Source organism: Dermochelys coriacea, chromosome 6 (genome assembly GCF_009764565.3).
Source record: "Dermochelys coriacea isolate rDerCor1 chromosome 6, rDerCor1.pri.v4, whole genome shotgun sequence".
In the NCBI taxonomy this organism is placed as follows: domain Eukaryota; kingdom Metazoa; phylum Chordata; order Testudines; family Dermochelyidae; genus Dermochelys; species Dermochelys coriacea.
In genome coordinates, this window is record NC_050073.1 from 88035612 (window position 1) to 88062331 (window position 26720).

The window sequence follows — 26720 nt, forward strand, 5'->3', positions numbered from 1 at the left end:
CCAAACTAAGAGGCCAAAGGAAAGAAAACAAGACATTAGAGATGGAGTGATCAACATGAAAGTTGAAGTGACATAGGATGAAGACAGGGAGGCAGAGGAGAGAGCCAAGCATGGAAAACAAATTATGGGGAGGCTGGTGGGGAGTACAGACAATCACAAAAAAGAGGGAAAAAAAAAAGTGTGCTTTTGAAAAGTGGAGGTAGGAGGAGCTGAAAGAACCTTTTCTTTCTGGTTTCAGGAGATTGTGCCAAAGCATAGTGCCAGGCATGGGTAGGGGTACTCAATTTTAGTGTTTTTGTCCATAGGATGGAAATGATTAGAGAACCATGTTAGGGAATCTTATTACAGCCTAGATCCTGACCTAGGAAACTAAGCAATGACCTAAGAAACCATATAACAATCTAAATCATCTATCTAGGTTCTTACATGACATTCACTACTTGAGTATCGGACATGGATTGTAATAAGATTCTGTAAGTGTGTTGACCCATACATGTTACAAACTGAAAGGTGTGAACACCAGCAGTTCCCCTGCATATTCCAGACAGACATACACTGGCTTTGCATTAGGGATGTAAATATCGTTTAAAAAGTAAACCGTTTAAACTATTACAATTATATTGTTTAACCCATTAAAGGGAGAGGGCCCGGGGGCTCCACTCCAGCTGGGCAAGGGGCCCCCGCTCCAGCCAGGTCCAGGGATGGGGGTTAAATGGTAAGACTAATGCTTACTGGTTAACCATTTACTATTTTATATCCCTACTTTACATATGAACAGCTATAAGGGGACCCAGAAATGCAACACCATAAAGTGCTACTGACTGGGACAGAGGAGTACTGGTAGAGCTGGGAAGGGAGAGAAGAGAAAGCCTACATGACACCTGCCTCCAATGTCTAGATTTAATCAGATACCCACATTTGCATAAGCACTAAATTCACTCACCCAGTTTAAATCTCTTCCATAAGTGTCCTTTCTCAACAACCTTAAAAAAAGCCTGTATTTAATGGCCAATTTGCAAAGAATAGAGCTTCCAATCCAGGGTTTTCAACACTATTAACTTCAAGGTGCTAGCAGCCCCTAAGAGCCTCCAATTACTGGAAATGGGTTTCCCAGCTAGAAATGCAGATTTACAGCAACAAGAGGCAGGGTTCTCAGAAAAGAGAGTGACCTGTGAGCTACAAGAGGAAGTGCCCCCCAAAAGGTACTCACTGTTGTGCTTGAAGATTCGAATAGTTGCTCCTGACAGTCTTGCTCCAAGCACTAGTGATGCATGATTCAGCTCATCGCTCAGTATCAGACAGCCCTGCACAAGGGGAAAAAATGAGGCAAAAAAGCTGAACAGACTGAGGTTAACAGCAGACCAGTATGATAAGACCACTCTTATTTGCCTTTAGTCAGAGTGCTCTTCAAACTGCTGTGCTTGTATTAGATGAGACAGCTGTGTCTTTAACTATCACTAGTAATGGACGTGTGCACATCCCAGTATCCTGCCATGAAGTCAAGATCAGTGATTCACCATATGAATCCTGTGAGGAATACATGAAAGCCATACCTTACTAGGAAGTGCTGTGTGTAATACAGGGCATCTACATACAGCTGGTCACAGTGTCAGTTTGTGAAAGCCGAGTATGTCTGAAAACAATTTAATCCATTCTCTCAGGGAAAAGATAAGATTCCCTAATGTCGTTGAACTAACACCTACTAGTGCTTCGATCAGCCTTATATTAAAAGAAGGCATGGGTACTGCTATTAAGCAATTACAATGTTTGTTAAAACCAGTGCTCACATAAAATGGAGAACAGGAAATGTAGTACAGAACAGGAAGTTTTCAGTGCACCCTGAAACACCCTCAGGAAGTCTGCATATTTCTGACCGCACAACCCTTATGGATTTCACACCATCCCCAGCTTTCCATCCCCAGCCTATACTTGGCTCAGTCTACACTAGGAACATGACCGGCTGCTGCTAACGATCATCAGCAATGCGCCCATCCCCTCCAGAATCTGGTGCTCAAAACTGTAGAAAGGACAACTGTTCTCAATCATTTTTGCCAGCGTTGAAAAAATGACTATGTCCTATCTGCATTACAGCTATGCACTTTTCAGCATCAATGCAGGGTGTGCTGTTGCTGACAGCCCAAGGGGAGCAACAGATCAATTACCTCATGCTTATGGAGCCTATGAGTCCCTCTTGCTGGCTATGCTGACTAGAAACTATTGGGGTAGGTTAGGTCCTATTATTGTGCACTCAATCCTGTCACCGATGACAGTAGAATGGAGACTAAGTAGTAACTGAAGATGTCACTGAAGCTTTTGAAGGACAGAGGAAAAAAAATGCTCAAGCAGTTCATTTGTGACCAGCTCAGCTGTGGTGACTTCTATTTTAGGCTTATCAAGTGTGATGTAAATGCCTAATTATAGTGTAAATAATAAAAAAGACTGCTAGTCTTCCTGATTAGCTAACGGGTTACCTCTGGACAGCTGACATTGCAATTGCTAGTCATTACTCTTACTACACCCAAGGAGGTGCTAGGTGCCTCACAGAAATTATAGCCTGGTTCATGTTTGAGAATCTTGAGTCTACAATTTAACCAGGATAGGTGACAAGAAGCTCAAACAAGTTGGGGAGGAGAAGTTTCACCAAAAGGAGAGACTATACGCATTAGTGAGGACTCTTCCCGCTAAGTTTAAATGTAAAGTTATCCAAAACAGAGCCAATTGATAAAATAGCCTGTGCACAAATGGAGACAGACACACCAACCAAATTCCCTTTGAGTTATGGTTGCCTCCTCCATGTTCCCATTAGTGCATCAAGCGATTTATGTTTCCATGAGAGGCCTGTGACTAGAATAGCTGGCATAGATCAGGATTGAGAATTGCGTGGCTCAAGAAAGGTTAGTCATTCATTTTCAGTGTCATAATGAGTTGGGAAAAATGTTTGACAGCCAGAGGAGCACCTTATGAAATGTTCAGAACAGCAGAATCATCAGTTTGACAGTAGAACTCCGAAGGAAAAAGGTTATCTTCTTGTGTTTAATAATTACTGAACACTGCAACAACCATGATGCTTAATTATCATGCGTATCCTGAAACATGCCTTACTGTAAGGAACAGAAAATGTTACAACTTTTAATTTGATACAAAAAGAGGCAAGAATATCATCTATTAGGGTACATCTATACTTCAATAAAACACCCATGGCACAGCTGCTGTGCATCAGCTGACTTGGGCTCAGCCTGCAAGACTAAAAATGGCAGTGTTCAGGCTTGGGCTGGACCCTGGGCTCTGAGACCCTCCCCACTCATAGGATCTCAGAGCCAGAGTCCAGCCCAAGGCCAAAACATCTACACTGCCATTTGTAGCCTTGTGAGCCAGAGTCAATTGACCCGGCTCAGATTTCATGCCAGTTTTTGTTTTGTTTTTTTTTAAATTGCAGTGCAAACCTATGTCACCCAGCATCCCTCAATGTGCCCTTCCAATACAAGTATATTTACATGGCCTTCATCACCATAATAGCTGAGAATCACCTAATTATGTTTTAAAAAACCCAATCTGCAGATTGGGAAAGAAAACAAAAGTCTTGGGCCTTGACATTTTAGCATTTGTGTTCCTTCAGAAGATCCAGAAATGCTGGTTAACCTCACTCACCACCTCCGAGGCTCCTTCTAGAGAGATATTGATGATATATTACATACATTTATATTGGATCTATATTGATGAAATAAATACTCGTCTGTTACACTGTACTCATGGAGGATTTCAGTTACCTACAATAGGTATCTGGAGTAATGGACAACCAGAATAGAGTATACACAAAAGAAGAGCCTATGCCACACAGAAGGCAACTTTAGGATCCAGGAAGTTTGCAGAGAAACCTGGATCAAAACATTTCACTGAGGGACAGGAAGTAGTGAAAAACCATGAGGAAAAGTTGTCCCTGGCTATTAAGAGTCATAGTAAAGACTGTGGGATTCACAGAGGTGAAAGTACGCCGGTATGCCCTGGTACGGCGTACCGGTAAGAGCCGGTGCGCCGAACCAGGACCGGCTTTCCGAGAGGGCAATTTAAAGCCCTGGGGTAGCGGCGCCGGGGATTTAAAGGACCTTGGCGCTCCAGCCGCTGCTACCTCCCCCTCCGGGGCCCTTTAAATCCTGGCCTGAGCCCTGCTGCCCGAGCCCTGGAGTAGCGGTGGCAAGGCTCCGGCAGGGATTTAAAGGGCCCCGGAGCTCCAGCCCCCGTTACCTTCCCAGGGTCCTTTAAATCCCTGCCTGAGCCCTGCTGCTCGAGCCCTGGGGGTAGCAGCGGTGGAGCTCCGGCGGGCATTTAAAGGGCCAGGGCAGTAGCGGCGACTGGAGCCCCGGGGCCCTTTAAATCCCTGATGGTGCCCGGCCACCGCTACCCCAGGGCTCGGGCAGCAGAGCTCAGATGGGGATTTAAAGGGCTCAGGGATTTAAGGCCACGCCCCCTGCTCAGGACTGCTGCGTATCAGTAAATCCTCTAACTTACTTTCACCTCTGGATTCACACAACATGGCATTTCAAAGATATTAGATTTTGGGAAAACCAGATTTTGAGCACTTAATACCTTTACATAAGATGCAACTGGAGGAAGTATTAATATCTACCAGTGTAGAAAACAGCTGGTCAATTCCAAGAACACACATATATTGAAGGCTAAAGAGACCATGTATCTTCCAAAACAAAATGCAAAGAGCATGAAGTAGCTGCTTCACCAGAGACGTGCTCTAGAGTCTTAGAAGAGGAGACGGGACGCAACCACACAACAACAGAAGGTCAGGTGAGACTTGTAGAGGAAAGATAAGGACATTCAAAAAAGCAGAATTATCTAATCTTGGACAAAGATGAATGGGGATTTTATAATTATTAGGCAAAATGAAAAAGAAAGCAGTCTTATTACTAAAAGGAATAAAAATAGGTGAAAATTACTAGTTTCTCTAATGCCTACAATTTACAAAAGGAAGACTAACCCTATTAACTTTAATCTTCCAAACTATATCAGATGCAATCGATGCAAAGTGTTTAACTTAAATAAGAACGTTTTAAAAAATTCTAAATTTCCATTGCTGCATCAGAAATATGCACTCTGGTTAGCAAGTGACACTAGCTTTTTTTGAATTTTCATTCCCTCCCCATAGTCCCTACAAGCTCTTGAACTTTTCTCCCAAACCTGCTACTGTTTCTAGCATCTATTCCATTCTTATTGTTATTAATGATATATAACAGGGTTCTAGAATGCCTGGAGAAAACAACATGAACACTTCAATTTTTGATGGACTATCCCAAATCTGGTCATTTTAATTTCTATTACTGGATTGAGTTGAAACTCCTTCTGAAGACCCTTCATCATACAACCTAGAAATCAACTCGTAGCACAGAAGTAAAACAATTAAGATCCTTGGATGAGAATAACTATATAAATGGTAAGTAACTGAATTTTTATAAAGTATTTGATAATCTGTCACAAAATCTTACTCATCACTTCAGACAGTTTTAAACACAAAAACAAGGCATCTTGAGAAAATAAACCATGAAACCTAGGACTTGAAAGACTTTAGCTTGGTAAATGTTCACACACAGGGATAGAAAGTTATGGCAGCAGCTAAGCCAGCAGTATCTGGAAAATGTAAGCAATCATTTAACATAAGTGCTAGTTTCTATAATTGTGGAAACTATACAATACAAACACCAAGTGATCCTCTTCAATCTGCAGACAGCTACTGCAACCCTGGATGCTGATCAGAGCTACCCAGGTGTCAATACAGTGAAAGTGAGCAAAACTTTCATTTTCACTGATGCCCACAAGATTCTGAATAGCTTCAGTGAAACTGCCCAGAATCTTGTCAATTTCACTTCTGCTGCTTGGGAAAATTGTAAGCAGTGTCAGAGGCAGGCACTGAAGGTATTCAAGAAAAGGACTACACACAGAAAAAGGCAGGAGATGATATGAAGCAACAGAAATTTGAGAGGTTCAAACACCATAGGAGGAATTCAGAAGGGTCCAAGGGGGAATAATTACGAACAACAGGATGAAATTAAAAATGGGAATATTTAAATTGTACCAAGAAAAAATCCTGATAGATGTGCAAGGCTGTAGAATCATTTCCCAAGGGAAGGAGAAGCCCCATTAGATCATATTTAAACCTGAACAGGAGACAGCAATAGAAAATACTTTGTACTATACCAACAGAAGGAGATGGATTGAATGGAGTTTAACAGGTCTTCTCCATCTCTTAGGGCATGTCTACACTTACCTTTGGAATGATTGATCCAGCTGGGGTCGATTTATCGCATCTAGTGAAGACATGATAAATCGACTGCCGAGCGGAGCGAGAAGCACAGGCAGAGTCGACGGGTGAGCTTCAGTAGTCAACCTACCGCAGTGAAGATACCGCAGTAAGAAGCTCTAAGTATGTTGACTTCAGTTATTCTATTTTCATAGCTGAAGTTGCGTAATTTAAACAGATTTAGCTCATCCCCCCAGTGTAGACCAGGCCTTAATCTCCTGTGATTAGGTAACACCATTTAATGATGCAAGAGATTCAAGCGGAGTTCTGTGCTGTCAGGCAGCTGTCCTATTTTGCAGACCTGGATGATCATTGTATTCATTAATGCAGAACTATTTAGTGAACAAAATGTTTGTTCTTTTATGCGTAACTACTGTTTGTATGAGAGATTACAGGTTTCCAAGTTTATGATTGGGATGCCCAACTTGGCTCAATTTTATGCCAGTTAGGAGGGGCATTCAGATGATTCAGTCTCCCAGCAAGCTATCAGAACAGTCTGTAGTTGGGCAGTTTACTGAAGTAATCACCATCTTTAATATCAAGGTGTGGCCTGCAGAAACTAGAAGTCCAACAACATTGTGCTCTCTCCCAACACGAGCCATTCTAGAGCATTATAGGTCTGAGCACACACTGTCCCCAGTAGACTCTTGGGTTGAGATACAGTATTGATGACATACCAGTACCTGTTTCTGCAAAGAACATTTGCAGTGACTTCTTTGAAAAAAGAGTGAGCAACTCCTAAAGAGTCCGTAAGCAGAAACTTCATGCTTCATACTCTGTTACCCATTCTCTCTGAAGCCATACCTTGCCAACTAAAGCTGGAATGTTCATTGAGTTGGTTGAAAACCCCATCCCATACGTCATTGCAGCCTCCACACCCAGGAACCTGGCCACTAGTTTTTCCAGCTCCTCATGCTTGTCCAGATTTCCTGCATGTAAAATAGCAAAAGATAAGTCAAAAATAGACCAAATGAACCTGGGGCCAAATCTGTGCCACAAGATGTTTTTCAAAGGCTAGATTTTTTTTTTGTATGATCCAGAAAAGGGAGGGGGACGGGGGGGGGATGAGGGGAATGGTCGGTGGAAAATCTGAGAACATATCAATGAAGACTGTTGTGGCTGTGTAAACTAAGCATGCCAGAAGAGAAAAATTTATCTTCAGTCTATAGCTGTGATTTCTTCACTGCTTCATCTGAGGTTCAAAAGCTGGAACCATACAATGTTTTGTAGAGACTAATTGAACAGATGATGATTTACGTATATACGTTGAAAACACCTGCTCCCCACCCAAACTTACCCATTTCCTGCCTAGTGCTGCATACCCCAGCTCCATACTGCGTCAGTACTTTAGCGGCCGCTTCTTTGCAAATGCCAGTGTTCTGAGCAAATCCAAGATAGTTGTAGGAACCCATGTTTATAACGTCTTTTATCACTCTCCCTGTGTACCTGTATTTCAATAACATCACATGTTAGACACTGACAATCAAACCCAAAATCCAACTACACAAGAATACACTAGCTACCATTAGCTTGCTAGGAAATGCATGGAACTAGGAGAGACCAACAGCCAGCGGCCAGAAAGTTTACATGGATTTGGCCCTCATTTTCAAAACTGAAATAATTAGCTGAATAAGGATGCTCTTTCCTTGCTGGGGTCTCTAATTCAAGTTAGATGTGTTAAAGGTATATAAACCATTTTTAACAAATACCTGATTTCTCATATTTTTTATGCTTATATATTTTAAAAAATTAAATGAAGGCTAAAAGCCAGTAGATGTTCTTTGGAATACCGTCTTAAATTTTTAAAAGAATGCTGAAGGTTTTTCCGAACCATTTGTTAGCTATGTCCTTTCTTCATCTTCCCACTCCCAAATTTCGAGCTTTTTCTTTCGATTTTAAAAATGAATTTTTTAGACTAATTAGGTTGGCACTACCCCGAACAGGATATCCTCCCAGCACACAAAGGAAATGCATCTGGAAGTCAGGACTGGTGTGTTGCAATACGGGGAAAGAACAAACTGTAGTGGAAGAGAGTTGCATTAAATATAATACTCTTGAAACCCAAGGACAGGAATCAAGTTGAACAGACAGCTGCAGCGGCACAGGAGCTAGCAAACAGAGCTCTAAACAGGGGAGTTTGAGTGGGAGTTTGCAAGGGGAGTTTGGCTTGTGGTGCTTGTTTGGGGTTTGCTTTTGCTGGGGGGTGTGTGGTCTTTTTGGTGTGGCTTGTGTTTCCCAGATTAACAGGATTTAGGTGGGAAGGAGATGACAGATACAGAGGCAGCTGTGGGAGTGACTCCTGCAGTGAAAGACACATTGAGGATGACTGGATGTGGAAGCTGTGGTATGTACATGATCCTGGAGGGGGGAACCGGTAAGAGTTTTTTCTGCATGAAATGCCGTCTGATAGAGCTGATGGAGGAAAAGATCCGAGGTTTGGAGATGCAGGTGGAAAGTCTGGTTGAGTTTAGGAAGGGGTTTGAGCAGATGATGGAGCAAAGATATGAGGTATCTGAAGGGAAAAGCTCAGACTCACGGATGGAAGCAGGGCTGGGGAATTTTGAGGGGAGACTGGATGAGGAAAGTGGTCAGTGGAAACATGTGACTCAAAGAACCAGGCAGAGAAAAAGAGGGGCTAGTGAAGGAGAAATAGAGCTTAGGAACAGGTTTGCAGAGTTGGAAAATGAAGAAGGGGCTCAGCAGGTAGTCGCTGAAGGTGGAAGGGTAAGGAAGAAGAGAAGAGAGGCTAGCCCTATAGAAAAAGGGGAAGAGTCAAGGGAGACTACACCAAATATGAGCCCCAGGAGGATACAGGATGGGTTGAAGAAGATTGTAAGGGAAAATAGGAATGGAAAGAACTTGCAGCCAGAGAGAACAGGGGAGACACTGGAGAATAGCACTGTCACCAGGAAAAGGCAGGTCTATGTGATCGGGGACTCTTTATTGAGAAGAATAGACAGGCCTGTAACTAGAGCTGATCCTGAGAATAGAAGGGTGTGCTGTCTTCCGGGTGCTAAGATACGGGATGTAGACCTGAGGTTGAAAAGGATCCTAAAGGGAGCGGGAAAGAATCCCCTAATTATCCTTCATGTGGGAACAAATGATACGGCTAGATTCTCGCTGGAAAGTATTAAGGGAGACTATGCTAGGCTGGGGAAGACGCTTAAGGAAATTGAGGCTCAGGTGATCTTTAGCGGGATCCTTCCTGTTCCTAGAGAAGGGCAACAAAGGTCTGACAAGATTATGACTGTCAACAGATGGCTTAGGCAGTGGTGCTATAAGGAGGGCTTTGGGATGTATGACCACTGGGAGGCATTCATGGACAGAGGTCAGTTCTCTCGGGATGGACTTCATCTCAGTAGGGAAGGAAATAGACTTCTAGGATCGAGGCTGGCACAACTGATAGAGAGCTTTAAACTAGGAATTGGGGGGAGATGGATGGGAGATGTCCAGAAAATCTGCACGCCAGATTTTAGCATTGAGAGGGAAGAAGATGAAGTAAGAATGGATACAGCCGTGGGTAGGAGAATGTATATAAGGAGTGAGGGCGGTGTGGATACTAGTCTAATAGGTTATACTGGATGTAGAATGACTGTGCCTAATAGGGTACAAAATGTGAGCGAGGCCAAACAGCAAAAATTAAGATGTTTGTACACCAATGCGAGGAGTCTAGGTAACAAAATGGAGGAACTAGAGCTACTGGTGCAGGAAGTGAAAACAGACATTATAGGGATAACAGAAACATGGTGGAATAGTAGTCATGACTGGACTACAGGTATTGAAGGGTATGTGTTCTTTAGGAAAGACAGAAACAAAGGTAAAGGGGGTGGAGTAGCATTGTATATCAATGATGAGGTAGAATGTAAAGAAATAAGAAGTCATGCAATGGATAAGACAGTCTGTCTGGGCAAAAATTACATTGGGGAAGAAAACTAGTAAAGCCTCTCCTACGATAGTGCTTGGGGTGTGCTATAGACCTCCGGGATCTAATTTGGATATGGATACAGCCCTTTTTAATGTCTTTAATAAAGTAAATACTAATGGAAACTGCGTGATCATGGGAGACTAACTTCCCAGATATAGACTGGAGGAGCAGTGCTAGTAATAATAATAGGGCTCAGATTTTCCTAGATGCGATAGCTGATGGATTCCTTCATCAAGTAGTTGCTGAACCGACTAGAGGGGATGCCATTTTAGATTTAATTTTGGTGAGTAGCGAGGACCTCATAGAAGAAATGGTTGTAGGGGACAATCTTGGCTCAAGTGATCATGAGCTAATTCAGTTCAAACTAAATGGAAGGATTAACAAAAATAAATCTGCAACTAGGGTTTTTGATTTCAAAAGGGCTGACTTTCAAAAATTAAGGAAATTAGTTGGGGAAGTGGATTGGACTGAAGAACTTATGGATCTAAAGGTAGAGGAGGCCTGGGATTACTTTAAATCAAAACTGCAGAAGCTATCGGAAGCCTGTATCCCAAGAAAGGGGAAAAAATTCATAGGAAGGAGTTGTAGACCAAGCTGGATGAGCAAGCATCTTAGAGAGGTGATTAAGAAGAAGCAGAAAGCATACAGGGAGTGGAAGATGGGAGGGATCAGCAAGGAAAGCTACCTAATTGAGGTCAGAACATGTAGGGATCAAGTGAGACAGGCTAAAAGTCGAGTAGAGTTGGACCTTGCAAAGGGAATTAAAACCAATAGTAAAAGGTTCTATAGCCATATAAATAAGAAGAAAACTAAAAAGGAAGAAGTGGGGCCGCTTAACACTGAGGATGGAGTGGAGGTTAAAGATAATCTAGGCATGGCCCAATATCTAAACAAATACTTTGCCTCAGTCTTTAATAAGGCTAAAGAGGATCTTGGGGATAATGGTAGCATGACAAATGGGAAGGAGGATATAGAGGTTGATATTACCATATCAGAGGTAGAAGCAAAACTGAAACAGCTTAATGGGACTAAATCGGGGGGCCCAGATAATCTTCATCCAAGAATATTAAAGGAATTGGCACCTGAAATTGCAAGCCCATTAGCAAGAATTTTTAATGAATCTGTAAACTCAGGAATAGTACCGAATGATTGGAGAATTGCTAATATAGTTCCTATTTTTAAGAAAGGAAAAAAAAGTGTTCCGGGTAACTACAGGCCAGTTAGTTTGACATCTGTAGTATACATGGTCCTGGAAAAAATTTTGAAGGAGAAATTAGTTAAGGACATTGAAGTCAATGGTAAATGGGACAAAATACAACATGGTTTTACAAAAGGTAGATCATGTCAAACCAACCTAATCTCCTTTTTTGAAAAAGTAACAGATTTTTTAGATAAAGGAAATGCAGTGGATCTAATTTACCTAGATTTCAGTAAGGCATTTGATACCGTGCCACATGGGGAATTATTAGTTAAATTGGAGAAGATGGGGATCAATATGAACATCAAAAGGTGGATAAGGAATTGGTTAAAGGGGAGACTGCAACGGGTCCTACTGAAAGGCGAACTGTCAGGTTGGAGGGAGGTTACCAGTGGAGTTCCTCGGGGATCGGTTTTGGGACCAATCTTATTTAAACTTTTTATTACTGACCTTGGCACAAAAAGTGGGAGTGTGCTAATAAAGTTTGCAGATGATACAAAGCTGGGAGGTATTGCCAATTCGGAGAAGGATCGGGATATTATACAGGAGGATCTGGATTACCTTGTAAACTGGAGTAATAGTAATAGGATGAAATTTAATAGTGAGAAGTGTAAGGTTATGCATTTAGGGATTAATAACAAGAATTTTAGCTATAAGTTGGGGACGCATCAATTAGAAGTAACGGAAGAGGAGAAGGACCTTGGAGTATTGGTTGATCATAGGATGACTATGAGCTGCCAATGTGATATGGCTGTGAAAAAAGCTATTGCGATTTTGGGATGCATCAGGAGAGGCATTTCCAGAAGGGATAAGGAGGTTTTAGTACCGTTATACAAGGCACTGGTGAGACCTCACCTAGAATACTGTGTGCAGTTCTGGTCTCCCATGTTTAAAAAGGATGAATTCAAACTGGAGCAGGTACAGAGAAGGGCTACTAGGATGATCCGAGGAATGGAAAACTTGTCTTATGAAAGGAGACTTAAAGAGCTTGGCTTGTTTAGCCTAACTAAAAGAAGGTTGAGGGGAGATATGATTGCTCTCTATAAATATATCAGAGGGATAAATACAGGAGAGGGAGAGGAATTATTTAAGCTCAGCACCAATGTGGACACAAGAACAAATGGGTATAAACTGGCCACCAGGAAGTTTAGACTTGAAATCAGACGAAGGTTTTTAACCATCAGAGGAGTGAAGTTTTGGAATAGCCTTCCAAGGGAAGCAGTGGGGGCAAAAGATCTATCTGGCTTTAAGATTCTACTCGATAAGTTTATGGAGGAGATGGTATGATAGGATAATGGGATTTTGGTAAGTAATTGATCTTTAAATATTCAGGGTAAATAGGCCAAATCCCCTGAGATGGGATATTAGATGGATGGGATCTGAGTTACTATAGAAAATTCTTTCCTGGGTATCTGGCTGGTGAATCTTGCCCATATGCTCAGGGTTTAGCTGATTGCCATATTTGGGGTCAGGAAGGAATTTTCCTCCAGGGCAGATTGGAGAGGCCCTGGAGGTTTTTCACCTTCCTCTGTAGCATGGGGCATGGTTGACTTGAGGGAGGCTTCTCTGCTCCTTGAAGTCTTTGAACCATGATTTAAGGACTTCAATAGCTCAGACATGGGTGAGGTTTTTCATAGGAGTGGGTGGGTGAGATTCTGTGGCCTGCGCTGTGCAGGAGGTCAGACTAGATGATCAGAATGGTCCCTTCTGACCTTAGTATCTATGAATCTATAAGTTACACTGTGTGTTGGGCTGTACAGGTTTCTTACATACAACCTCTGTCAGGGTACCTCAGACTATCTTGCTATTCCACTTCTGGTCTCCACCCCACAGCTCTGCCAGTTTATTTCAGTCTTGACCCAGAGCACTCCTGCTAAACTCAGCATTAGACAATCATGTGGTGTTTGTGTGAGATGTACTGTTGTGATAACTGAGCCCACAAATTTACCCTAATTGCGTGCTCAGCTGTGAGAAATGAGTGAAAGTTAATGGAATGGCTGCGTTTCCCCCCATCTTTACTATCCTTTCTATTTCGGTCTAAAGCAGAAAAATGACTCATTCCCAACTCAGAACTGAACAACAGAACTCACCCTTTACTTCACCACCAAAAATGATTTGGCTGAATAAAAGATTAACTAATATTCAGTGTTTCCAAAAAACGACTTTGATTATCCAAAATCAAGGTTACCCATCAGTTTCAATGCTCTCTACCTCATTTTGAGTCTTTTCTTTTCTGTATTTCAGTCAAACTACTAACTTTTTGCATGAATTATATAGTATACTTGCCATGGTTCGAAGTAGGCGGAGGTCTCTGAATACCAAACCCCAAACCTTGTTTAAAACTATTTAATGTTGGACAGTGACTGGGTTAACACCTTTGGCTTACATATTCAATCTCAATAAAGATTACAAGTACAACAGTACACTCCAGGAGCCAGAATACCAAATTCTCACTTGAATTCTAATCCATGTCAGAATAAAGTCACCAGAAGTGAGACAGGCTAAGCAGCATACACAGTAAATGCCCTCACAAAAGGTACTGGCCTGATTTTACCACTGGCTTCCCGCTACTATGTGAACCCTTCCATACAATGATATAAAAACACTTCTAATCACTGTGTTTACAGATGTGTAATCGTTTATACTTGGTGTAAATCATAACACCAGTGAAGAGGAATTAGCATTTCAAACTCTGAAGTTCCTCGGTTCAAATTTGTGGCACTTCTAAGAACAATCAGAATGGCCATACTGGGTCAGACCAATGATTCATCTAGCCCAGTATCTTGTCTTCGACAGTGGCCAGTGCCAGGTGCTTCAGAGAGAATGAACAGAACAGGGCAATTAGGGAGTGATCCATCACCTGTCCTCCAGTCCCAGCTTCTAGTAATCACAGGTTTAAAAAGTCTCAGAGCCCATTATGGGATTGCATCCCTGACCATCTTGGCTAATGGCCTTTGATGGATTTATCCTCCAGGAACTTCTCTGATACTTTTTTGAACCCAGTTATAGTTTTGGCCTTCCCCAACAACAAGTTCCACTGGTTGATTGAGAGTTGTGGGAAGAAGTACTTACTTATGTTTGTTTTAAACCTGCGGCCTATTAATTTCATTAGGTGACCCCTGATTCTTGTGTTATGTGAATGGGTAAATAGCACTCTCTTATTCACTTTCTCCACAACATTCATGATTTTATAGACCGCTGCCATATTTCTCTCCCCACATCCCCACTCCTCTTTTCCAAGCTGAACAGTCCCGTCTTAATCTCCCCTCATATGGAAGCTATTCTATACCTTAATCATTTTTGCTGCTCTTCTCTCTACTTGTTCCAATTTAAATATGTTCTTTTTTTAAATGGGGAGATCAGAACTGCATGCAGTATTCATGGTGTGGGTGTACTATGGGTTTATCTAGGGGCATTATGATATTTTCTGTCATAGTATCTATCCGTTTCCTAATAGTTCCTAACATTCTGTTAGCTTTTTTAGACTGCTACTGCACATCGAGCAGATGTTTTCAGTGTACTATTCACAATGACTCCACAATCTTCTTCTTGCATAACAGCTAATTTAGACCCCATCATTTTTGTGTATAGTGGGGATTTGTTTTCCATTGTGCATTACTCTGCATTTATCAACACAGTTTCATCTTCCATTTTGTTGTCCGGTCACCCTGTTTTGAGAGACAGATTCTTCAGTCTGCTTTGGACTTTACTATCATGAGTAATTCGGTATGGTCTGCCACCTGACTGTTTACCCATTTTCCAGATCATTTACGACTATGTTGAACAGCGCTGGTCCCAATACAGACCCCCTGGGGAACCTGCTAATTTACCTTTCTCCACTGTGAAAACTGACAGTTGATTCCTACCCTTTGTTTCCTATGTTTTAACCAATTACTGATCCATGAGAAGACCTTCCCTCTTATCCACTAGTCTGTGCAGGACCTGCTGCTCCTTCAAAGACAGTTTCATAATCCTCAGGCATTCTCCACTCAAGACTAATTGTTGGGAATCTTTCCCCAATCTGTAACTCACACAAATGTCCAATTGTAGTCCTGGGAAAGTCTCTCCATCATGTCCACTTTGGCCCCAGGCACACTGCAGATTGGTCTGTTCCAGCTGTCTCGAATGCGCATGTAAAGGTTCCTTGTGTAGAAGTTTTCGAAGTCCTGATACAATGGGACAAAGTCCTGCAAAAGATACATTAAAGGCATTCAAACAAGATCATATGCCTAATCTGTTGTGATACAAGGAGAGCCAGTTTTCTGCATCAGTTTGGGATACACTTTTAAGTGCACTCAAGAAAAATGCATTATATGATCACACTGAACACTTTTCAGCCACTGATTTTGAAGAGCTTCACTGAGGTGTTATTCCCTACATCTCTCTCTGCTGGGAAGCTGAGGCACAGAGAAAGCCACTTGCCCAACTCCACATAGCGGCAGAATCAGGAACAGAATCTAAACCTCCCAACTCCTAGGGCATGCCCTTATCCACTAGATCATATTTCAATACCAGGAGATGAGTAAAATTTCCTCAGTTGTTTACATCGCACTGTAGAGAAAAGATGGAGAAGGAGTGGCCCCCGCTGCGGCCCACTTTCCCAACTCCTCCTCTCCCAGTGCAGCAGTTCCTGTTCAGTGTGTGATCAGCTGCAACTGAGAACAAGGAAATCTTTTGTATGAAGGTAACCTTTTTGCAGTTCATTTTCAGAAAAACATACTTTAATGCAATTAATACAGCAGCAGTAGCATTACCGTGGAAATTAACTTCTAAATTTCCCAAACTTGTGTTCAGAATCCCAATTGTAAAGTTGAATTCTGACAAACTCTTCTCTATAGTTTGCATTATCACTTATATCCCACAAAGTTTGTTTGCACAGATGTTTCCTGAACTCCAGCTTCCCTTCCAACATATCTCTCAGGAAAACCAAAATGTATGTCTTGAATGGATAACAAGGAAGAACTTCAAGCTTACTGACAACACTGACACATCTGAGCACAGGGTAATGTACTCCCTTGGCCCACTCTGAAAGCTTGAAAGGATAACCAAATTTATTTACTGTTCAATTAAAAGGAAGTTTGACATCAGAAGAGCAGTAAGACTATGTAGAACACACTATTCACCTGATGTACTTAGTGCAAGAAAAGCATCTTTCATTAAAAGTGACCCACACAGGAGGAAAAGCTGGAGTTTATGATAGAGGAAGACAGACAGGAAGAAAATCCATGCAAGCTGTTTTTCATATTAGAAATTCAGGACTCGTCTGGCTTGTTTCATTGAGGAGCTCATATGAAAGAGTGAAGAATTAATGTTTTGACATTAAGCATAAGCAGAACCTCAGAGTTACGAATACCAGAGTTACAAAGGACCACTCAACCACACACCTCATTTGGAACTGGAAGTACGCAATCAGGCAGCAGCAGAGACCAAAAAGAGCAAATACAGTATAGTACTGTGTTAAATGTAAACTACTAAAAATATAGGAAAAGTTTAAAAGATTTCATAAGGTAAGGAAACTGTTTCTGTGCTTGTTTCATTTAAATTAATATGGTTAAAAGCATACTTCTGAATAGTAAAGTTTGAAAGATGTATTAAGTCAATGTTTAGTTGTAAACTTTTGAAAGAACCACCATAATGTTTAGTTCAGAGTTCTGAACACTTCAGAGTTATGAACACCTCGGGAATGGAGGTTGTTTGTAATTCTGAGGTTCCACTGTACCATGGAAGTAAATGTTGATTGAGAGGAAAGTAATATTTAGTCATACTTCTTTCAAAGCTTTTAATTAGGTACTGACAGACCAAATAACTCCAACTCACGTTACACATCTGGAAGAAAAACGTTTTTGTTAAAGATTTAACCCCCTTTCTCCTTCAGTTAGCATGGTACCTCATCTACTGCTCTGGATCGTCCAAGGAAAACCACAAACAAAAAGAGTAAAGACTAGCATTGTACAGCTGTGGCTTAGAGCCCTGACATTAGCAGCATACTCGCAGCACAAAAGCACCCATGGTTACAGGGCAGGCAGTGACTGAACGCCCTGCAGATTTGGGGGAAACCCAAAGCGTCACAACGAGATGCAACAGTCTTGATATTTCTAAAAAAGAGCAAGTAGAATTGTTTTTTTAAAAGCCCTTCTGAGCCACCTTTACACAACAGAGCAGCAAAAATCCTATTTATTCCTCCATAGGTAATTTAAATTACAGAAGGGTAAACCAAATCCAGTCACAGAATGGACCTCCGAGGTAGACTGGGGATCTCAGATGTGTCCTTTCCTAAGGAGAATTAAAGTTTTTAGAACCTCAAGGGGAAGTGAGTTTTATAGATTATAATATCCTGGACAAACCTTATGGAATTAAACTTAATTCAGGAAGGTTTAACTTAAGTATTTTCAGAGTAGTTTATGTACTATCTATAGAGGTTCTTTAGGAGGAAGACATGATTAATACAATCTCATCATATTTAGGACAGGGATGGGCAAACTGCGGCCTACCAGCTGATTTAATCCGGCCCTTGAGCTCCCGCTGGGGAGCGAGATCGGGAGCCACTCTGCGTGGCTCCTGGAAGCAGCGGCATGTCCCCCCAACCAGCTCCTAAGCATAGGTGAAGCCAGGGGGCTCCCCACGCTCTTGTGCCCCAAGCGCCACCCCTGCAGTTCCCATTGGCCAGGAACTACGCAGAGGAACCTGGTTGTGCCTCTGCGTACGAGCCAGAGGGGGGACATGCCGCTACTTCCAGAAGCTGCTGGATGCAAGTGCAACCTGGAGCCTGCACCCCAACACCCTGCTCCCTCTCTCGCCCTCCAAAGCCCTTGATCCCAGCCCAGAGTACCCTCCTGCACCCCAAGCCCCTCATCCCCAGCCCCATCCCAAAGCCTGCACCCCTAGCCAGAGCCCTCACCCCCTCCCACCGTGCCCCAATCCCCTGCCCCAGCCAGAGCCCCCTCCCACACTCCAAACCCCTCAGTTCCAGCCTAGAGCACCCACCTACACCCCAAGCCCTCATCCCCAGCCCCACCCCAGAGCCCACACCTCTAGCTGGAGCCCTCGCCCCCCCCCCCGCACACCTCAACCACCTGCCTGGAGACCCCTCCCACAGCCTCAATGCCTCATTTCTGGCCCCACCCCAGAGCCTGCACCCCCAGCCAGAGCCCTCACCCCCTCCTGCACCCCAACTTTGTGAGCATTCATGGCCCGCCATACAATTCCATACCCAGATGTGGCCCTTGAACCAAAAAGTTTACCCACTGCTGGTTTAGGAACTTCAAAGGACTTTTGGGGACAATATGTGTGGAGTGGATTTCCTAGCAAATACCTGGGGGTGTAGGGAATGCAAATGACCTACTTCAAATTAGGGCTGTCGATTAATCACAGTTAACTCGTGATTAACTCAAAAAAATTTAATCACGAATAATCACAGTTTTAATCACACTGTAACAATAGAAAACCAACTGAATTTTATTACACATTTTGAATGTAGAAAAACATTTTCAAATATATTGTATTCTGTGTTGTAACTGAAATCCAAATGTATAGATTACAAATATTTGTACTGTAAAAATGATAAAATAGTATTTTTCAGTTCACTTCATACGAGTACTGTAGTGCAATCTGTTTACCATGAAAGTTGAACTTACAAAAGTAGAATTATGTAAAAAAACCCACCTGCATTCAAAAATAAAACAATGTAAAACTTTAGAGCCTGCAAACCCACTCAGTCCTACTTCTTGTTCAGCCAATAGCTCAGACAAACAAGTTTGTTTACATTTGCAGGAGATAATGCTGCTCGCTTCTTGTTCACAGCATCACCAGAAAGTGAGAACAGGCATTCTCGTGGCACTATTGTAGCCGGCATCGCAAGATATTTACATGCCAGATGCATTAAAGATTCCTATGTCTCTTCATGCTTCAACCACCATTCCAGGGGACATGCGTCCATGCTGATGATGGGTTCTGCTCAACAACAACCCAAAGCAGAGCAGACCAATGCATGTTCATTTTCATTATCTGAGGCAGATGCCACCAGCAGAACGCTGATTTTCTCTTTTGGTGGTTTGGGTTTCTGCATCAGTGTTTTGCTCTGTTAAGACTTCTGAAAGCATGCTCCACACCTCATCTCTCTCACATTTTGGACAGCACTTCAGATTCTTAAACCTTGGGTTGAGTGCTGTAGCTATCTTTAGAAATCTCAGATTGGTACCTTCTTTGTGTTTTGTGAAATCTGCAGTGAAAATGTTCTTTAAATGAACATGTGCTGGGTCATCATCTGAGATTGCTATAACATGAAATATATGGCAGAATGCGGGTTAAACAGAGATGGGGACATACAATTCTCCCCCAAGGAGTTCAGTCACAAATTTAATTAATGCATTATTTTTTAAGCAAGTGCTATCAGCATGCCCTCTGGAATGGTGGCCGAAGCATGAAGGGGCATACAAATGTTTAGCATCTCTGGATGTAAATACCTTGCAATACCGACTACAACAGTGCCATACAAATGCCTCTTCTGGTGACGTAAATAAGAGGAGAACAGCATTATCTCCTGCAAATGTAAACAAACTTGTTTGTCTGAGCCATTTGCTGAACAAGAAGTAGGACTGTGTGGGTTTGCAGGCTCTAAAATTTTAGATTGTTTTATTTTTGAATGCAGGTTTGTTTTACGTAATTCTGCTTTTGTAAATATAACTTCCTTGATAAACAGATTGCACTACAATACTTGTATGAGGTGAATTGAAAAATACATCTTGTTTTCTACAGTGCAAATATTTGTAACCAAAAATAAATATAAAGTGAGCACTGTACACTTTGTATTCTGTATTGTAATTTAAGTCAATATATTTGGAAACTTAGAAAACATACCATTTTTTAAAATATTGGTGTATTTTATTATTGTTATTAATCACACGATTCATTTTTTTAATTGCTTGACAGCCCTCCTTCAAATCCATCCTTTTGAAGCTGCACTTTGAGAAAAGATCCATTTTCATAGAGGTCTACCTATACAAGGTCTCTTCAAAAAGGCAGACTGGATAAATGAGTGACTCAGAGTCATGGGTTTTTTTTGTTCAGAGCAAAGGGTGTGATGAACTCGAAACCACAGTAAAAGCCCTGGTAGAGTCTACAGGCTGCCCCTTCCAGAGCCTATTTAGCAGCTGGAGTGATCTCTGGTAAGCTTATTAGCATGCATGGAAGTTATTTTATTATTTTAAAACTATTTCCTCTGCATTGCTTTGACTTTAAGAATGAAATATGTTTGCTTAGAAAGAAGGGTGTGGTAGCTTGTAACTGTAGCAATTACAGGCAGTGTACTTGTCTTAAGAGTAGAGAAGCAAAGCATGTCTCCTTAGGTGGACTGTCTTTTGCTGGGAATAAGGCAGAGAACACAGGGAACTGGTGTGACACTGCACTCTATATGATTTTATGAAAACGTTCTAATGAGTGTGAATATAATGTAACTGGAATATGTTTCCTACAAAAGGTCTCTTGTAAGATATTACAAAGCTTATAATCTACTGAGTGTGGTCATTCTATTTGTATCAATGGATCACTCTTGTATCTGAAACTAGAAATATGAAATATAAATCTGAGGGCCTATTGTAATTATGCACAGTGTGGACCATTAATGGTGGTTTGGAATCTTGATGGCTCCCATTAACCAGGACAATTGACTGTAGATGGCTGTTTACTTGTAAGTTTCCTGTGTACTAGCAAGTGGATAATGAAGTCTTACAGTGTGACATGTGATCATGTCACCTGAACTGGAATTGATCTTTAACCTGATGCTTTTCCATTTAGAAGGAAGGGTGGGAACCCAGAGGGGACAAAGGATTCCTGCCTTTTGCAAAAGCTATAAGGGGATGGAACAGAACAAAGGGGGCTGCAGCCATGAGAAATCCCCTAGCTACTACAAGGGCTGTACCAAGGGAAAGACTGTGCCCAGACTAGGAAGGTGTCCGGTCTGTGATAGTAGCTTATTGAAACATCTGAGGGTGAGATTTTAATCTGTATTCAGTTTTCTTACTATACTAGGCTTAGACTTGTGTGTTTTATTTTATTTTGATTGGTAATTCACTTTGTTCTGTCTGTTATTACTTGGAACCACTTAAATCCTACTTTTTGCATTTAATAAAATCACTTTTTACTTATTAATTAACTCAGAGTATGTATTAATACCTGGGGCAGGGGGAAAAACAGCTGTGCATACCTCTCTATCAGTGTTATAGAGGGCGAACAGCGAGTTTACCTTGTATAAGCTTTATAAAGGGTAAAACGGATTTGGGGTTTGGACCCCATTGGGAGCTGGGTACCTGTGTGTTGGAGACAGGAACACTTCTTAATCTGTTTTCAGTTAAGCCTGCAGTTTGTGGGATGTAGTTCAGACCTGGGTCTGTGTTTGTAGCAGGCTAGTATGTGTGGCTCAAACAAGGCAAGGTTCTGAAGTCCCAGGCTGACAGGGAAAATGGGCTCAGAGGCAGTCTTGGCACATCAGTTGGCAGCCAAGGGGGTTTCTGTGATCCAACCCGTCTCAACTGGTTTACATGTAAATACCCGGTCAGAAGGGAAGAGAGATGCAGGTCTCCACCCAAGAAAACCAATGGCTTAGAATCCAGAAGCACAAGAGTGGGTGCCCTTGTAGACCACAGCGTGGGAATGCAGGCACAGTTGCCCTGAACTGTGACAGTGGGAACAAGGATTTTCACGAGCTCAGATTCAGCCATTGCTTCTTCCACCACAGTATTTTAAATTTGATTACATCATGCATAGTGACAAGTAAATCTTAAGGATAGCCTGGCATTGATCTCTATGCATCTGTGTGCGCCTTTCTCAAGAAACTCGCCTTATCAAGGAGGCTTAGAATAACTTAGTTCTATTCACCAGAAAACTGCTTACCCAGTGCCCACAGGGTCCTATCCTTCTACAACGTCACCCCAAAGCTGTAGTCTCATAATTCTTATTTTAAATAGGGAGCAACATGCTGCACTTACCAACCCCTTTGTAGGATCAGAGCCTTAGGCCTGGGCTACACCGAGAGGGTGGGGGAGTGTCGAACTAAGATATGCAACTTCAGCTACGCTATTCGCTTAGTTCAACTTACCTGGCTGTCCTCACAATGGCGAGTCGACTGTGGCGGCTTCCCCCTCGACTCCACTTACTCCTCCTGCCAAGGTGGAGTACAGGCATTGATTCGGGGGATCGATTTATCGCGTCTTGACTAGACACGGTAAATCAATCCCCGGTAGATCGATCACTACCCACCGATCCGGAGGGTAGTGAAGATGTACCCTAAGATTATAAACTCTCTGGCCCAGTGACACCTCTCTACTGTAAAGCACTATAGCACTTCTAGGGCACGCATACGCGCACGCGCACAAGCACACACACACACACACACACACACACACACACACACACACACTCTCTCTCTTACTTCAGAAGCCGAGCACACCTGGGGTACTACACAGATATGCTGTATGCTATAGGGACATGTCAATCCACACAAAATTTACTGCATCTATTACAGCTTTTTGTTATTTGCCTAAATGATTAAAGCAACAGCTCCTCCCTAAAGATAAACAGCAAAAGAAAAAAAGCTGTGTGTGATATTTTTGCTTTTTATGTTACATAAAGAATATTTGAACAGTGTTTTCTAAAAAAGTGTTCTCTCGGTTTGTTTGGGGGTTGTTTTTTTCTGGAACCTTAGGAATGTCAAGTTGTGTCCTCCCTATTTTTGCTGGAGGTCACCTTGGGAGGACCCAGAAAAATAAACTGGAAGCTGTCAGACTTTAAATGAAAGGGCGGGGGTGCTGAGTGTTTAGCAAAGGGACATTTCTTCCCAACTGTCTGGGGTTGAGTTAAATAGTAATAAAAAGAATTTTAAACAAACAGCCTGAATAAGAGTCACTTTCCTCCTCAATTAATTAGCTTCTGCTCGCTTTGTATTTAATATCATGATTTGAACGGACTAGTCTACCACATACTCTTCCCTGAAAAATTGTGTAGACAAGACATGAATCTCGAGTGTACAAAAACCCAAAAGATTTTTCAGAGAACTTCAGGTCTTGATGGGTCATCATAAAGCTGTAAAAGGGCACAAGTGTCATTTTTTCTAGACTAACTAATTAATTTGAGCACGAGCTTTCGTGAGCTACAGCTCACTTCATCAGATGCTGTAGCTCACAAAAGCTTATGCTCAAATAAATTTGTTGGTCTCTAAGGTGCCACAAGTACTCCTTTTCTTTTTGCGTATACAGACAAACACGGCTGCTACTCTGAAACCTGTCATTTTTTCTAGGTGCTTTAGTCTAATGCATGTGAACTGAGGGCCATAAACTCAGGACTTGTTTAGAGATATTTTTCCAATTATAAAGACATGTCCTCAGATGTTCTGAAGGGCACAGAAGCAGAAAGACACACAGGAGCATTAAAAATATAGGAGAAATTTTTTGTTGCTGTTGTTGTTTTACGTTCCATAGGAACTGAAGTTACTTCACTTACCAAACTCCCATAGAAACTTCATAAGAATATGAAGATACTCCCAGATAAAGTAAAAAACCCAGAGTCAGAACAACCTTGGTCTGGTTTACATGGGAAAGTTATACCAGTAAGAAGTAGTGTATGAATTTAAACTGTTAGTTATACCAGCATAACTTCCCGTGAGGACATCTATATTTCAGGTTTCAGAGTAGCAGCCGTGTTAGTCTGTATTTGCAAAAAGAAAAGGAGTACTTGTGGCACCTTAGAGACTAACAACTTTATTTGAGCATAAGCTTTCGTGAGCTACAGCTCACTTCATCGGATGCATTTCACGAAAGCTTATGCTCTAATAAATTTGTTAGTCTCTAAGGTGCCACAAGTACTCCTTTTCTTTTTGCGAATACAGACTAACATGGCTGCTACTCTGAAACTTGCTTCAAAATGGTGTTCAATAACTACCTTAACCCACAAGGTGAAACTGGTTTCTACATCAGGTTCATTACAGCTTGCTCTCCCAAACTTCTAGGCAGATTGAGGGAGCCTGATGCACAGTCTAGCACAGGGGTGGGCAAACTTTTTGTGCTGAGGGCCACATCTGGGTGGAAAAATTGTGTGCAGGGCCGGAGCAAGGGGTTTGCTTGCTGGAGGGAGTGCGGTGTACAGGAATGGGCTCAGGGCAAGAGAGTGGGGCACAGGAAGGGTGCGGGGTGCAAAAGGGGGCTCAGGGCAGGGAGTTGGGGTGCAAGAGGGGTGCGAGGTGCAGGCAGGGGGCTCAGGGCAGGGAGTTGGGGTACAGGAGGGGTTCGGGCTTCGGCCCGGTGCCGCTTACCTAAATCGGCTCTGGCGCGCGCCGAGGCCAGGGCAGGCTCCCTGCATGCCTGCCCTGGCCCCACGCCGCGCCACTCCGGGAAGCGGCCGGAACCACGTCCCTGCGCAGCCCCTGGGGGGGCTGGCACAGGGCTCCATGTGCTGCCCTTGCCATGCCTCCAGGTACCTCCCCCTAGGCTACCACTGTCTGCAGTTCCCCGTTCCTAGCCAATGGGAGCTGCTGTGGGGGCAGTCCTTGCTTCCAGGCACAACACACAGAGCCCGACCCCCACCGGGGTCCCAAGGACATGGTGCCAGCCACTTCTGAGAGCGATGCGGGGCCTGCAGCACCACGGGGGGCAATCCCGCGGGCTGTAGTTTGCCCACCCCTGGTCTAGTACTTGCAGCTCACAACTTGTTCCAGAAGTCACGTGCACTCAATTAAGTTCACTTTATAGTAGGAGCAGCTACTCCAATCTAGGTATGAATGTGAGGAAGTGGATCAGGTCAGCATTTCATCAACACTGGTAACATTTTTTAAAGGGAGTTTCCATTTTTAGTGTATTGCACTAAATACCCTGATCCTCCCTTCACAACCAACCATAAATTGATTCCTCTTTAGGATGGATATATATATATATATTTTTAATAATCTCTCACCAAACTCACCCACGAAGAGGTCATGAACAGTATAAAAGTGGATAGAAAAGGGGCATAGCTTATCTGCAACTCATGACCCAATCCAAGATCCATATCCACCATATTGAGGAATGGCTCCCAAAGCCATCCTCCACATACACACTCCCAAAGGGCTTCAAGTCACCAGTTATCTCCCAAAACAAATGCATTTCAGGGAAACATTAAGAATTTAGGCTGAAGGACAACTCTCAGGACAGAAATTCTAAATACACATTATGTCTGAAGTAAGGGAATCCTAATTCAGTACCTCTTTAGTTCAGGAGTGGGCAAATTATGGCCCACAGGACCATCCTGCCTGGCCCCTGAGCTCCTGGCCAGGGAGGCTAGTCCCTGGCCCTCCCCCACAGCAACGCCACTGTGTGGGCAAGCCACCCATCTCCCAGGCTTTCCAACAAGCCTGTCCTGCCACTCTTAGCGGCATGGTAAGGGGAAGGGGGCGGGAGGGTTGGATAAGGGGCAGGAGGCCCCGGGGGGGCAGTCAGGGGACAGGGAGCAAGGGGGGGGTCAGTCAGGGGGCAGGAAGTGGGAGGGGGCAGAGGCCAGGTTTTTGGGGAGGCACAGCCTTCCCTACCCGGCCTTCCAAACCATTTTGCAACCCGATGAGGCCCTCGGGCCAAAAAAGAGTTTGCCCACCCTCGCTTTAGTTATAGATATTCAGGATAATCCCCCTGTATTGTACACGAGCATTCACTCAGTAACCAACTTCAATGCTGTAACCCCAGTCCTTCTCACCTCAGCTCCTACCTACAGATTGGGTATCCCCTTTAGTCATGCCTGAAACTGCATTCCACATTCTGCAGGACAGCAACCATATTTCATGTGCATTATCAGGTGCACACACTTTTAGTAACTTAATACAGTACATTTAATCTGGGTCGGGGGGGAGAGAGAGAGAAAGAAAAGAGACAGGAGTTTTATTCATCCTTCTTGGCAGGAAGCATACTGAGTTTATGTAATGACACTCCACAGAAAAGCATCTTAAACTCCACTGTTGCACAGAACAAAGGAGCTTGTAGCAGCCCCCATTTTAACAGAGATGAGACACAGGGAGACTACAGAACCCAGCATGCAATGAAGCATGTTGATGAGAACATCCAGTGAAGAATACGGAGTGTAATTCATGACCAATAAATCCTCTATACTGAAGGTTAGAGCAGCTATGGGCCACGTTTGCCCATGTACTTTACCCTACTTTAATCCTCACTTGAAGAAAATAAGTCACACTGAACACTAACTCAAAAGCAATATTTGACCCCCTAATTCTAGAGCCTTTTATTGGAAGAAAAATGATTTCCTCAGTAGTTTGACAGTTATTC

General features: G+C 42.8%; 1 protein-coding gene across 1 annotated transcript in view; it reads right to left on the reverse strand.

Annotated features, from left to right (window-relative positions):
* Nucleotides 1–26720, reverse strand: part of SPTLC2 (serine palmitoyltransferase long chain base subunit 2) — a 127167-nt gene that overhangs the window by 73126 nt on the left and 27321 nt on the right. Inside the window, exons 3-6 of the mRNA XM_038406514.2 lie at nt 15460–15614; nt 7602–7750; nt 7109–7233; nt 1211–1304 (exon numbers count right to left, since the gene is read on the reverse strand). Of these exons, the coding sequence (XP_038262442.2) occupies nt 1211–1304; nt 7109–7233; nt 7602–7750; nt 15460–15614 (523 nt within the window). The remainder of the gene's footprint in view (nt 1–1210; nt 1305–7108; nt 7234–7601; nt 7751–15459; nt 15615–26720) is intronic.